Below are 16,159 nucleotides of genomic sequence, written 5' to 3' on the forward strand. Positions count from 1 at the left end.
TATAGATGGGGATGGAACCGATGGAAAGAGGAGGACTATTCTAGAACCGGGGGGCCAGCACCGAAAAGTGGATGCCTCCCGTTCTGGATTTACGGAAGCGGGGAACGTGCAGAAGAGAAAGAGAGGAGGAGCGGAGAGTGCGGCTGGGGGCATGAGGAGTGATGAGAAATCCGATAAAGAGGGGAGCTGAGTGGGTGTGAGCCCGAAAGGCCAGACAGGCCAATTTAAAAAAAGATCTAAGGTGCACAGGAAGCCAATGAAGGGACTTGAGTGCAGGGGTGATGTGGGAAGATTTGGGAAGACGAAGAATGAGATGGGCAGCCTGGTTTTGAATGGCCTGAAGACGGCGGGTTTCATATGCGGGAATGCTCACGTACAAGCCATTCCCATAGTCAAGGCGGGAAGTGATGAGAGCCATGACTATGGTTTTGAGGGCGTCCGCAGAGAAATACAGAGAAATCTTCCGAATGAGGCGGAGGGACAGAAAGCAAGACGATACTACGGAGCTGACTTGGGCATGCATAGACAGATCATGGCTGACCTTGATGCCTAGGGTCCGAACAGAGGGAACCTGTGAAGGTTGTAGCTTGGTTCCAGTGCCTCGTTAGTTGGTTGTAGCTTGGTTCCAGTGGCATGGTGAACACCGGACCCAGGTCTTGGTAAACCCTTGCCACTTAGGGCATTTAAGGTAAGCACTGCAACGAGTTCAAGCAGCAGCCACTCTCTCTCCTGCTGAACGCGAAGGACATTTAGCCCGGGAAGCTGTGGTCTCTCTGGTTTACCCACAAGAGATTCAGCCGCCTATCTGGTGCCCTTTATTTGTTTTTGCAGATTTATGTAGATCAAACTCGACCCAAAGGTATTGGAGTGCTTTACATGAGCACCAGTTACAAGTTACACAAGGACACATACATTTTGTTTTGGACCAGCACAGGATGTTGGCCATGAAGTAGTGCGTTAGCAGCTGCACAGCCTTGCTGTGAGCCTTCTCAGGGACCTTGGTGGGCCTTCTCGGCCGGTCATGGAGGATAACGAGTCCCACTCATTTTAGCAGAATAAACATTAATTTTATCCATATAACACTTCCGAAAGTATTGAGTCGTGCCATTCTACTATCAAAAGTTCAAGTGTAACAACACAACACTGGGTAAACAAACTCATAATTATGCAAGGATTAAACGAGGGGGAGGGGGCAGGAGAAAGCGGAGGGAGTGGAATGTCGGAGGACTGGATCTGTCTCAAAGATTTTTTTTTTACAAATCTGTGAAGTATCCTTGCAATGATATTTTTGTCCTCCAGCTGCATGTGCTAAAGGCCGTCTGGCAGTGAGGAGAAGAACGCATAGGTGTCGGAGGTTGCACCCATTTGGGCGGCGGGGGGGCTCTGAGGGAGTCAGGGAGCTGCTGCTGGTCGCCAGAGATGGAGGGTTGCTGGCCTGGTAGATTGTAAGATTGTAGACTGGTTTTGGTTGGGAGTGTGCGGGGCATCATTGGACAGGCGTGTCCTTGGACAGAAGGGTTGCTCCCCCACCCCCCTCCTCCCCCTTGTTGAAAGATTGCTAGGGGAGCGGGTATTTGTTAGCGGCGCGGGTCTGGCAAGGTCCCAGCGCGACTGGGATGTGAGGGAGAAGGGGAGTGCAAGCAGGAGCGGTGGGGGGGAGGGGGCACTGGATTGGGCGCCTAGGGAAAAGGCAGCGTTTGGTTTGGTCACTGGGTGAGAGGAGGGAGGGGGCTGTCCGAGGAAGGGAATTTCTCAGATGGGGAGAGCAGGGAGGGCAGGCTTTGGCCTATGGGGCGAGTTGGGTCGGTGCGGGATGGGCGGGGGCTGCTCCGCCAGGCACTGTAGGGAGCGCAGAATACGTGTGATTTATTGCTCCCTTCATTGAAAGCACTTTTTATTAGTAACTGTTTGACCATTTTTATTAACTTATTAAAACAGGTACTTCAGTACATATTTAATGCTTTGATACTAGTAGAAACGCAGTATACGGTCACATATTATCCAACAACTACTCTGTGTACCTAGAGTTAACACTTTTACCCCTGGAACCCCTAAATTCTAAACCCAAAAGTTAATGGACCCAACTTAAGCGGTAGTACACGCTTCACCCCTGCCATGCCAAGACGGGCGTCAGATTTCCATCGGTTAGTTTTCTATGCCGATGCAATAGATAGAGGACATGTGATTTTCAAGGGGAGGCAATCACTTGAGGAGCAAAACTCCACTGGAATGACGATGGTGACCCTCGATTCTTCGTGGAGCGTTGTCTACAGCGCTCGTAGGTCCTGGAAGGACTATTGCTCCATGCCGTTGTTGACAACAGAACGAGTCATGCATTTTCAGTTCAGCAATGCCTCGCTGTGAGCGTCTCTCGTCCATCTCTGCGCTCTGGCCGGCCCCATAAAGATTAGAAACCTTTTGCGGCAGAAGAAAGTCAGACAAGCCCATCCAAGTGGGCCATCTGTAAAAGAGAAATCTGTACGTCATGAACACCTCTTTCCCAATGGCTGGCCACCGTTTAGCATCAACGGTGACGCCAGCGAATGGGAAAGGGGGGCGGGGCTTAAAGCCCATATACTGAACCCCCCTATATCAATACATTTTGCGAGCTTGACAGCGCATGTGCGCAGTCGACGCCAGCTCGACAGCGCATGTGCGCAGTCGACGCCAGCTCGACCTATTAAATATAAGTTGCAATCCCACTGCTGCTCACAAATCCTCTTATCTGTATTCAGCATCCCTCTTTCAAGGAAACGTCCTTTGGGAGACCAGTAATAAGGGCATACCCCAAATGTATTCTCATTATAAAGTTGGAATTCCTGTGGATGGTTCGGATTTTTTGTAATGCTTTGTTTCTTTTTCTTTGATTGTTACTGTTTGGCCAGTTAGACAGACTTGGCTTGCAACCTCTAAGCCTTACATCAACTGTACCTGACAAGTGTACCATTATCTGTATATAGTTATGTCCCATAGTTTAATATATTGCAGAATGCATACTGTACTACTGTGTATGAAGTTTATTACCAGGTTGTGCTTTTATACGCAAATGATACTGTAGGATGATTGAAAATCCTAATAAAACGTATTTAAACAAACAAATGGACAGCTAAAAAAATATACATCGATGACCAATAGCAAGCACATATTTCAGGATTGATAACTACATACTTACTACATTATCAATTATTGGTGGATTTATTGACCATTTCTTGCATATGGTTAAATGTGTTTTTTTAAATATATATATTTTTTTACTATATTTACAGTGAAATGAGATTATTCTTCCAAACCTGGTTCTAGTTTTGGGGTTACAAGGAAAAAAGGCTTCTGTCGAGATTTGTTTGGTTGAAATATGCATGTTTGAGATTCTCTTTATGTGGAATATTGTTTTGTTCAGATTTTTTCGATCCAGTAAGAAATTACTCCGTAACAGTGATGGACTTTGCCACAGGATAATTGTTTGTAAAAGGCATATTTTGAATTAGTTGTATTAAATCTTTTTCGTCTCCAAATTTTTATAGCGTGAAAGATGAAGAAGAACAAATGTGTCCAATTTGTTTGCTGGGCATGCTGGATGAGGAGAGCCTAACTATATGTGAAGAAGGGTGTCGGAACAAGTTGCACCATCACTGCATGTCCATCTGTACGTGTATTTCATAATTTGTTACTGCGTCATAATGAACATTCACATTCAAATTTTGAAACTACTGCCATTCTACAATACAACAAAGTCGTAAATGTATTCTTATGTAAAAACTGTAGGTCTTTGTTTATAGTAATGGACGATTGCTTAGACGTTAGAGATGCTCGTATTTGATCTTGTTAAAACAAATAGCTTTTTAGTATTTTTCTTGCCCCTTGTTACCATTTGTTACTTGCTTCAGATGTGTGTTGTTTCCCTGTAATCCTAAACAGGTCTTGCCATTCAGTGTAATTGGGTAATGCCATGTTAGCCAAGAGTTGAGAAAACGAGTGGTCTGATGTATTCAACCAAATAACAAAACAAGCCTCCATCAAGCAGATCTGGTGGCCTTTTCAGGCTTTTTAGGTCTACTGAAACTAATATGAACACTCTTGACCACCTTTTTCTTTCCAGCTTCGTGCTATCTGGCAGGAGTGGTTGTATGTACAAATTCCTCCAGCTGTTTTATATTTCTAGCGATGATAAGGATTTTCTAATATATTTAAATCTAGCTATGTCCAGTTAGTTTCATTTCTTACCCTTACATTAGTTGCTTTCAGATGTCTCAGGCCTTGCCTATGTTATGGTTCAGCTTGCGTTACCGTTTTAAACTTGTAAGTGGAGTTTGAAAGAGTGAGTCAAATGGTTGGGATTTTAATCTTTTACATACAGGATCATTACATTTTTATATCATGTGTGCAACCACTGGGCCACCTTATGTGCTATTAGAGCTCTTACCATCTCCGAAGTCACCATGGCACTGATACTGTAATGTCTTCATCGCTGCTTCTTCGGCGTTAGTATCTTGGCATGCTCCCCTGCAAGTTCCTTCTCAGAATCGTCCAGCTATCTGAACAGGGCAAGCCACTGCATGCCCCTACTCTTAATCCCCTGGTACAGTTGTTAGATTTCTACAGTACTATCTTTTAAGCTGTTAGCTATGTTTAAATGTAAGTGTCTTAAACAAATGAGCACCTATGATTAAACAGTTCTGATTTGGTTTTGATGATCACAGAAGAGGCATCTACTGCTGTTAGTTTACATTGTCAGTTCTCAGGAAATAAGGAGATACTACTCACTTACTTGAATGTACTCCCATTTGTTTTGGGATAACTTAAATCAGAAATAAAATATTGATATTGGTAGATAATCTCTTAGGAAAGATCACAATGTATACCAAGCAACTAACATTCAAAGGCTTCATTTAATATGCTAATTTATATTGTTTTGGAGAAATTATCACACAGTTTGTCAGTTTTGAAGCCTGAATCTTTTCTGGATTCACATGCTGTGCATTATTCTGCCATCTAGTGGTTGGGTCCGAAATTGTTGTATTTTTAACCCCGATTCAGCATATGGTCAAGAAAAATTAGGCTGGCTTTTAAAATATTTCTTTTAGAACGGCATGAAATACAATTATTTATACTACAGAATGACTTTATATTGTTATCAGTGGGAACAGAGTGGCTCCTGATATAGCCTATTTAATGGTGTACATCACAATTACATTGGACAAAGATCATAGAATAAAGCATGTAAACAGTTGGTCGCTTACAAGCATCACAGATATTGAAAATGTTTCAAAAGATTAATATAATTTCTCCAAACAATTGTTTATTGTTGGTGTGACAGTGCCTTGAATCATTAACTCTGGACCATTGTCTGGGCTGAAGTGCTCGCTTGAATCAATGGCGAACTGCTGAGTGTTCATTCCTTACTAACAGATTATAAACCATTCCAAACGATATCCCTTCTTTTAAAGCATAAACACGTTTTAAAATTAGAGCGGACGTGCCCAATCCTACATTACCAAAGGCCCACAGAATGTGTCTGTCACACGCCAACTTCCTGTCTACATGTCCCTAATGAGCTAGTCTAAAACTCACTATTTGCCTTTCAGCATCATACTGCAATTTAGTTTGTCGAGTCGTGCACTTCCCTGACCTGTAGACCAGATTGTATTTAGTTATTGATCCCATCTATACAGTATGCCTTATAGCAACCGGTCTGTATCGCCTCCCGAACTCGGAATAGTGTATATATTTTTCTCTTTCTAGTATTTCCGTGGAGCAGGTGAGTGCCTAAGCATTCAGAACCCCTTGTTTGTAATACCAAGCAGACAACTATGCTTTCAAGCATTACATAAATGCAAACATCAATTCTTGGTGCTTTTTGAACTCCGTTAGCACAGTACAGAAGTCTGTTACAAGGTTGACTTGCAAACAAGCCTTACTTTGCAGCAGCAGTCACCAGAAACGTGAGGGAACAACATATTAAATTTCCCTTTAGTTAAAGAAACGGATTGGGCAATTTTGCCCACCAAAACAATCTATCCACTTTTATATAATTAAGCAAGAAGACTCCATTTTATTTTGTGGTCTGAGGGAACCTAATGCAGTTATGCTAAGTGAGCACACTTAATACACCACTCAATACTCACTGATCATGTTACCATTTATCAAGGCCCATTATGCATGTTACTCTTCTCAAATATATATAAAAAGGTGCTGTGCATGACTGACGGACAACAGATCTAAGTGTTTGGAAAGTCTTCACTTTTGATCCAAAAAGCCAGTTCGGCATCATTGAGAATCGTACTAGATCTATTACACAGAGAGGTCATGAATGCTTATGAAGAGTTTTAAGGGTGACCATTGGAAGCTATAGTCCAACTGGGATAATCAACATGGTTGAAAAGGATAATCAGCAGTTCCTAGTCCCGGCCAATGAGCCTAATGCTACTGTTTCTTGGAGACCAAAATTCCTTTTCCCACACACTGCATAAAGGGCCAGGACTGCCTCTAGAATTAAGGACAAACCTGTGCCAAACAAACCTCTGATGAGGAAACATTAAAACATTGACTCTGAAAAGAGGATCAACTTCAAAAGGAACGTTCACTCCAAAGTTCCAAGGACCTTAAAGAGAGATGATCAACATTTGTGACAAGATCACCCTCAAATAGGGGACTCTACACAAGGAGGACAAAGATAGAGATGGTAGCATAAAATGTAAGATTTAAATGTGAAAGTAATTTGTAGAAATTGCTCCATATTTTGTCAAACATACCATTATCAGTACAGCATAAATACATTATTCATTCATGTCTGATAATAAAAGTTTTCAAGCCAGTCTTCTATCAATTGAGTGTTTTGTATTCCAATTATTCAGAATCCGGTTTCCAGCCACTATGAAGGCATGTATAGCCAACATTGTTATTTACCAGTAGGGTTTAAGATTCAGTGTAGATGACAATAGGCAAAATAGAAAGGCTAGCCCTAAAACACCCAGCAACTGAGTTCTGTCGAGTACATGACTAAACATTTTTCATTTTGTTGCAGGACCATATGATATGGCCGCACAAAGTACAACCGGCCCCACAAAGGTCAAGCCTAATTTCGTTGTGCGAACTGGTGTTCAGTATAATCAGAAACCCCGTTTTTGTGGTCTCAATTTAAGATTAAGAACCTTTGTAGCACTGTCATAACTCTTGCTGACAACAAAACCATAATTTTATCACAACAGTGAATAAGTGGGCTATCACCTTGACAGCAGAATGTAATGCAGGGCAGCTCCATAATGTTATTTATTTTTTGCATAATAAGAGATGTGCTCCCTGATTCAGTGGTGAAACATGTAGGCAAAAAATGTCTCTTAGATTGGGCGCAGGTGATAGTCCATAACCTAATAAGGACAGTGAGTAAATAAACGCAGGCCAAAAAGTGGCTATTGGAAATGTTCCAAACTACAGATCACCAGTTCACGAGATCTGGTATGTCCATTATGACTCTTTTGGTTGCAAGTGTCTAAATTTGGACCTGAGGTTCAGCAGTACCTACAATATATGCCGTTCAATTGAGATCATCTTTTTGGACCACAAGTAGAGATTGTTTGAAAAAATCGATATTCTATGCATGCTCTTTATTAACTGTGAAATTAATATAGGTGGCTGTGGGGCAGACACCCAGTATTAAGGACACAGCAACACTATTGGTGACATGAATGGCTCCAAGCGGGCAAAGTCCCTAGTCGTTTCCTCAATCTCAGCAGTATGATTGGAGCAATTTTTTGTTGACGTTCTAGGGCAAGAAGAACTCTAGAAAGAGGTTTCTCTCTCCCTAAGCAATTAGTCAGTACACATTACCCTAGATGTTAGGTGGAAGATTGAGCATACGGTGATGTTGCTGCACAGACAGGGACTTAACGTCAATGCTAGGAAGTTGTTTGTACAGCTACAACTGATAAACATTTTGATTGCTGTACCCAATTCTGTTACTTTAAAAGCTTATCAGGCAGGCGAGAGGATATTGGCATTTCAGACAGCGATTCCTCTTTCCAGACCTCACTGTTTCTGATGGTGAGCAAAATAATTAAGTTGTTGGGGGATGGCTTAATGCTTTGTTTTAGTTTCCAAGACACCTCTCCAAACTTGCCCCTTTATACATTAGTGGTCTCAGATGACTACGGTTTGGTAAGATCTAGTGTAGTCTGAGAAATAGCAAATACAGATATCTCACAAGTCAGACGTTATATTTCTTGGTAAGTCGTCACTTAAAGAGCAGCAACAGCATATCAGGGCTTTGGAATTAAAAGAAGTGTTTCCATTTCTCGCCATCCTCCCAGTGGATCAAAACAGTGTTAATTCAGACAGGCAGTATCACTATAATGCATTTCTTGCAGATGCAAAGGGGGGGGGGGTCTCTCTAACACCTGTTTTAAGAATAGCACAACATTCTGCTCATTTGGCTTTGTGTCCTCAGATACATCTAACAGCAGCACATGTACTGGGAATGGGCAACAGCGTTACAGATCTGTTTAGCAAGGATGAGTGAAATGAGTGAAAGATAAAGGAGGCAGTGTTGAGTTATTGCCAAAAGTGTGGCACTCCACCTATGGATGTGTTAAAAGTCATATATAAAATATGGCAAGGTTCCTTCTCCTGGTATACACTACTCCGGTCTGAGACGCCTGCCTTTTCGGTAAATTGATCAGAGAGATTTGATTATGCTTCCCCCTCTCCTAATACTCTTTCCATCTCTAGTATGATCTTTCGTTGAGCATGATTCTCATTGCTTCCATGTTAGCAAGACATGCATGGAAATCTAAAGTACTTGAAATCTTTGAGCCATGCTGCATTCTATCAATTTTGCCACTTTAACCAGTAAGAGGACCAGCAATTTCACCCAAACCCTCAATCGGTCAACCTAGCAATTGTGATCCTAAAATCTGTGAATGTATTTACCTGGTTACCTCAAAAGATTATGAACATTCTGAAAGAAGCTAGCTGTCATACCATTAGAGAGTGCTATGCTTCAAAATGTTTTGAAAGCATGGTAATCCATCGCAGGCAACTGTAAGATAATTTTAAGAGTAAAAATTCAGCAGTTGGGTTAGCAGATGCACCCATAAACATTAGTTTGTTTGCCAGAATTTGCCCATACCTTCAAAACAGACAAGTCTTTATTTTCAGCATACCTTTAGTAACGGGATTGGCAAGGTTTCTACCACCAAGAACTCTGCCACTACCTCGTTGGATCTCATTGTTTTAGTTAAGGACAATGTGTGCCCCTTTGGAGTCTATTTGCAAATCCACAAAGGGTGATGGAAAAAGGCTTACACATTCGTGCTGTAATGTATTTGTTTGCCTGAAGTCAGTCAGTAAACTAAACCGCAATTTGTAGCTTTCTCTGAAGTGTATCATGGCAAAGCTTTCTCAAAATAGGGCATTGCTTAATTAATTGTCAAATGTAGTTGGGTTTGGCAGACTATAGCGAAGCAAGCATTAATATGCACACCCAGGCTTACTTGGAACCTACAAAAGGAGCACTGTTGCATTTGTGGACATTTGGAAATGGGCTATGTAAACATCAGTGCACACTTAAACATGTATGTATGTACATTGTATTACTCTGGTGGAGGCCTGGCGACAAGGCAACAGAGCACTGTTCAGGGTCCAGGACAATCCTAAAAGCATGATTTGTAGCAACAGGAGTTGGGTTGTGGATGATTAATCCAGTGTGATGTAGTGTTCTTGAGAAAGTTGAGCCTTCAACTCTTTCCTAAATTGATGCAACATTAGGGCAGTCACGATGGATACGAGGCAGATCCCAGGTGCATGGATAGAAAAAATGTGCTGCTTTTTTTTTTTAACTTCTGAATCTGTAGTACATTGTTTTTTTAACTTCTGAATCTGTAGTACATTGGTGTCCTGACTGTGGGTGTGCCAAAAATTATCAGAGCTGGTGAGCTTGTCTGCAAGATAAGAGGGTTCTAGTTGTCATGGCTTTGTAATCTGGTTTTGAAGATGGTGCAGTCTGGCAAGCGGAGCCAACGGACTACCATCAGGATGGAGATGAACACTACTGAGCACTACTTTTAAACACTAGCGTTGTGATATGCCAGGTTTGCACTGTATCACAAGTGGTTCAAACAACTTTATTCAATGCTACAGCTACTCCTTTCTATTACCAACAGCTTTAAATGTTGAGGGCACTGCATTTGTTACAGCAACCTATACTGCAAACGGTAAAAACTACTTACCTCTAACAATCTGTAAAATTATATCTGAGCTTCCTACCGTGGCACCTGCTGGATACTGTCACAATAAGAAAAAAATAAACCTTAAGTACGCAGACAGAATAATTCTGGTGAGGAAAATACAATTAATCTATGGTGGTGACTGTGAGTAAGGCGTTGTGGGTTTTTGAGAGTGTGGTAGCGAGTCATTCCATACAGAAACTTTGTAGAAAAATAAGAGACCGTGTTAGAAACCAGAACTAGATGACAAGAGAGCATGATGCATGTGAATAAACTACTTAACCAGCTCAAGCTGCCTACTCCACGATTATTATGATCGGGAGTCGAATTTTTAGATTTGCGATTCACATAAAGAGGAATACTGTCATAGATTGGTGCATTGAAATGAAATGAATGAAATGAAAATTGTTCTTCTATAGCGCATGGCTACCCGGGAGCATCCCAGCGCTTGGAATCATGGAAAGGCAGAAAGTCTGAGATTGCTCTTGAGTAATCTTAATTATATAGTTTCCGGGAAAAGCCATGTTTTTAGTTTCTTGCGGAAAGTAAGGAGGTTGGGTTCCTGACGAAGGGAGAGAGGCAGATAGTTCCACAGTTTTGATGCATTGTAAGAAAAGAGGCGACCTCCGGAGCGAGACTTACTAATTCTGGGAACTTCTGCCAGATTGAGGTCATTGGACCGCGAGTTTCTGGGCGTTTTATAGGGTCTGATAAGGTTGGCGAAAATTGGAGGACCTTTGCCTTGAAGATTTTTATGGGCGATACAGAGGGACTTGAAATGTATCCGTTCTTTTATCGGTTGCCAGTGGAGAGATCTAAGCGCTGGTTTGGCTGAGGAGCGATGGTTAATGACCATCCCACCTGTTGTACAATGTACTTTTGCTTAACTATTTTTCCCTGTGGAGTAACCCTTCTTGAAATAAGGGAAATTACTCTCCCCTCCTCATATTTGAAACACTTGACTGCAAAATGCTTTAAATGTTTCCAAAGCAGCCTGTACTGATGCTTCTCCTTTTCTGCCACAACACATAAGCATACTATACTAACCACTGTATGCAACGGAGCTTAAACCTCTGCAAGAGTGTCTTTTAATGTCCTGATTTTGGAACTCTGCATAGCATCAAGGAAACAAAACCAATATAAAAATGTTTAGTGTAAGAAGTTTTAAAAGAGTTGCTTGAATATGTGTTTACATAGAATCGTCATGCGTTAATTTTTTTACTGTTGTGTTTTTTTTGTAGGGGCAGAGGAATGTAGAAGAAACAAAGAGCCTCTGATCTGTCCTCTGTGTAGGTCGAAATGGCGGTCACATGATTTTTACAGGTGCATAACTCATTGTATGTGCATTTCTGCAGCACTGCGTATAGAAGCAAGACCTACCTTGTTTGGATCCCAAAAGTTAGATAAAACTCCGGCCCTTAATGCTACTCCAAAATAGGATGATCTTCGATGTATTTGCAATGCCAATAAAGGGCATACATTGCATAATCCTGTTAATATTTATCAGAATTGAAATAATAGTTCAAGGAAGTAAGCTGAAAAATCTAAACCGGAGTATGAAAAGTCATAAAATAACAAAAACTAAAATGAAACTTCCCTAGCATGAAAACTATTAAAATGGTGAACCAAAGGTCTCAACAAATAATAGTCCCAACCACAACTATCTGACAAAGATCAGTAAACACAACTTCAAAGGGAAGATATTTTCATCTGCTATCTACTCTACCATAATAAAGTTGTCCCACAAACAAACTCGTTATAACGCACTATGTTGATCATATATCAATGGTTATATGAGTAGTCCTGTTGTTAAATGTGAGATGGGCTTAAGAGTTACTCATAGCATTGAAATGTACGAATAAGACTAAAATATTGATAGCCTAAGGAGCTGCATTTAACCATAACCAACTGCAATTTGAAACATGTTTTAAAACTGCAGAAAACAAAAACAATATAACTATATTGAGAGGGAATATCATGACGTATCCTTGAAAAACAAAAAGTAAACTTTTTATAATTCTATATGTATTCATTCTCACACTCCTCTTTAATAGTAAGATTGAGCAATAGCCAGATTGCAATTCCATCTCTGTGTTCCTCTCAGCACCTTCCAACATAATATTCTGTGGAGTCTCTGAGAGTCATTATTACAATTTGCTATTTTGTAGATCTGGCCTGGGAAGAAGCTCTCAGGCCCTTCAACTATCTTAGGAGATTTTGGGAAATATTGTGTAAAAATGCGGAATTTAGACTTCTGACGTGATTTTATGGGTCTTCTATATTGCCTGTTTCACTCAATGTTCAGTTAGTTTTTCACTGATTACCTCCAAATTTCCATGGTCTTAATTTTCATTGTTATGAACCAATGTTATATGCATTGCAATCAGTTGATTAAAATACAGCAGTGTCATTCAAACATGTCTTCCTAACTACGGTGATCCATAGTCCATAGTGAACTTAACTGTTTGGTATTTGTTTTTATAGAAAGACTGTGTGGATTTTTTGTCAAAACAACTTGTTAGTGACAATTAGGTTTATCCTGATGTGTCACTTTTGCACTTTGTTTATAGGTGTTGCTTGCAGTTTTGGGCTTATTGAGGCCCCGGTTATTCTTAAAGTTCTTGGACTTTCATGCCTAAGGTCAGTTGACTGATAGATCAGTTCAATAGACTAATTAATTATTTCCTAATCAAACCCATGAACTTGCAAGCTTACTTTTCTTCATTTTCTAAAGGGTCCAAACACCAGCTCAGGTCCCATTGAGGTAGTACACCTTTCATCCCTGAAAATTATTTCGATCAAGTGAAACTTTACCGTTAAGGCTATAAAAATTCCCCACTGGTGGAAATACCTAAATCTGGCCCTCTGAGATGGTTCTTCATGCATCTGCTAGGCTAATTACTTGCACAAAGCTTGATCCTATCCATCACAGTGAAATGGCTTCCTATCGAGGCAAGTCATTTCTACGAACATTGACCAATACTCGCAAGGCTCTTAACTCCAGCTCCCCATCCTATTGAGCTCAAAAACTGGCTATTTCTGTAGTTCATAGCGTAGACTCTCCTTTACAAAATACTATCATTCAAAAACTCAAATGCTGTAAGGAGTCTTTGACCCAGCTGTGTCACCAGTGTCTGGGACACCATCCACCTGGTCATAAGAACATAATATTCCTATGGAGCATTCAAAAAGGAACTAAATTGTCTGTTACATTGCTACGTTGCATACAATGATGACCATATTTGTGTCAATTGCATTATTTTACATCACTTTGTGGGTTATATCTCACACTAGTTTCTATATCTATATTCCCGCAGTTTCCACATTTGTAACATATAAAGTTTGTCATGATATGTTCGTATGTTAATGCATTATCTGTTTTTATTTTATTTATAATCTCTCTTGTGGGACCTGTAACTGGTAACTTGGTTTTATGTAAACCTCTTCTGCATCCTCTAGGTCACTGTAGAAAACAACTAAGCAAAACTGCTGGTTCTTAAACTTTGGAGGCATATTTTGTCTTTGAAAAATCCAGGCATCCCTCCTGTGGAATCTTGCCCCATCAGTATTAGTTCTTATGGGGTGTCAAGGTATTCTGTAAATATAAACATTCTTGAAAAGAAAGAGAACCAATTGAGGCCACTTTCTGTTTAACTCCCATTAGTTGACCTTGTTCACATTTTTCAGAAGGTCTTTATTTATTATTGAGTTTTGAAACAACCTTCATTTGGGCACACCCTTTTCGGCTGGGGGAAACCTAATATTTGTAGAACAGTTTCTCAAAAAGAAGTGCTGTACTTAAAACAGTTACTCTACAAAAGCAAAAATAGTAAGTGGTTAATTCCATGATGCAAGATTAGCTATGAGTTTCTGGAGAGCACTCAACAGTGTATTACAGTATGATAAGGGAGAAGCATGTGTACTTGACTGTTATTTTCATAGCAATCTAAATCTAGCAGAGACCAAAGTTGATTTTAAGGCACATCATAGTAGATATTGCATGCCCAGATGTTTTTCTTCCTATTGTGCAGGCAAATTGAAAGTCCTGAACATATGAAATAATTTACATGTGCATTAAAATCAAATACTCTTGACCTTCTGTCGAGGGAGTAATTGCCCTATGAATTGAAGTTTACAATGGTAGTACTTTATCGTAGACCTAAACAACCACATCATATTCGGAAGTATGAGCAGATTTCAGGTCTTTCACCTTAGTCTACTTTTCAAAGCTCGATGTGGAGCTGTTTCTGATGCTGGAAAAAAAAGCGAATCATTTGCAAATCTAGATTTTCACTTCTGAAGTTAAAATTGATAGCTCCTGTGTTTTTTCTTGACAGTCATGATTTGCCTAGCCCTATGGGTTCTCCTTCCAGTGTCCGTTCTGCACAACAGCAAGCACTCCAGCCACCTGGTTCACCAAGAAGATCACTTGATAGTAACTTCAATCTAACTAACTTTGGGGTTCAACAGATCCCTCCTGCATATAAGGATTTGGCTGAGCCTTGGATTCAGGTAATTTGAAGCACAGAGAAGAGTACTATTACTACTTTCGATACAGTTTGTGTGGTAATTGGATATTTTTTTTTGCTGTTTCCTCCACTTAGTGCTAAACACTGTGGCCTGATTTATGTGCAGCTAGAATTTAGTTTGGTTATCACAAATATTTTGTCCCCGTAATGAGGTGTAGCTTGCAAGACAGACTTACCAGGTCCAAATCCGATTCGAGGGACTAATATGCTTTCATATATCTTCTGCTCTGAAACAAGGGGGTTGGGCTCAGTGGTGGGACTTGGGGAGGGTGTTTGGTCAGAGCTGAGGCGGAGTTCTGACGGGTTTGACTGTTTTGTGCTCCCCATTTAACTTAAAGGGGTTGGGACTGAAGCCAGACTGCTTGCAGCCCAAGCCTCATGTGATTTTACTGGCTAGATCTTCTAGCAGGTAAAACTGGGTCCAGTGTTTAGGCACCCAGAAAATCCAGGTGTTGGAACACCAGTCCGTTTACATTTGAGTTGAATAGTATCCTACCCAGGAACACTCTACCGCCCAACTTAAAATCAAAGCCTGTGGGATAATGATAGAAGCTTTGTTCCAAACAAAGGCTGAATTACAAGCATTAACCAAATTTGAGTTTAATATTACTTTTGATGTCTTTTGCAGCCTGGACCAAGTGTGACAGCACAATAGTTCAGCACAACAGCAGTTTAAAAATTGTGGTGAAATTTGCTTTTAAGTACTTAAATATTGCCAGAATACATGCTCGCATTGAGTCCTGTAAGTCGAGCCCAATGGAAAGCGCATTAGCTGTCTGTTGCAAAACATATTGTGGTATTACCAAGAACATACAGGGACTTGGAGCACACCCATTGTTTACTATTGGTCAGCAATCCTGTCTCTCATTGGCTTGCTCCTTTAAGCAGTGGCTTGACTTTTCATCTTCAAGTTCAAGTTCAAAAATTTGTATAGCGCACTACTCACCCAGAGGGTCTCAAGGCGCTTGAGGGAGGGGAGGTACTTTACTTATCGAATATCCAAGTTTTTAGTTGTTTTCTGAAGGAGATGTGCTTGCTGGAGGTGAAGATGGGTCGAGCGTGTGCCCGGCATAGTGGGTGGGGGTGTCAACAAGTTGTTTGAGTCCGAGATTGGCGAGGTTGTCCAGAAGGGTGGTGGTGTTGCTGTCGTTGTTCTTTTCCAGGTGAAAGTTGAGGTCTCCCAGTAGAATGTAGTCCTCGGAGGGGAGGGCGTGTGGGCTGATGAAGTCAGTGATGTCTTCGCTGAATTGTTCTGCGGGGTCCTGGTGGCCTGTAGATTAGGGTGCCTCTGAGTGTGGTCTTGGTCGGTGTGGATCTGGAAGTAAAGGTGTTCGGCGGCTGTGAGGTTATCGTCGGAACTGGTTGTGATGCAGATGGTGTTCTTATGGATGATGGGATGCCTCCTTCTGTTTG

The 16,159-nt window shown here is 41.0% G+C and overlaps 1 protein-coding gene across 1 annotated transcript in view; it reads left to right on the forward strand.

Moving 5' to 3' along the window:
- MAP3K1 (mitogen-activated protein kinase kinase kinase 1) overlaps window positions 1–16,159 on the forward strand; it is a 493,522-nt gene that overhangs the window by 278,418 nt on the left and 198,945 nt on the right. Inside the window, exons 7-9 of the mRNA XM_086960650.1 lie at window positions 3,522–3,643; window positions 11,459–11,540; window positions 14,555–14,729. Of these exons, the coding sequence (XP_086816776.1) occupies window positions 3,522–3,643; window positions 11,459–11,540; window positions 14,555–14,729 (379 nt within the window). The remainder of the gene's footprint in view (window positions 1–3,521; window positions 3,644–11,458; window positions 11,541–14,554; window positions 14,730–16,159) is intronic.

The sequence above is a fragment of the Lissotriton vulgaris genome, chromosome 3_1 (assembly GCF_964263255.1).
Source record: "Lissotriton vulgaris chromosome 3_1, aLisVul1.2, whole genome shotgun sequence".
NCBI lineage: Eukaryota > Metazoa > Chordata > Amphibia > Caudata > Salamandridae > Lissotriton > Lissotriton vulgaris.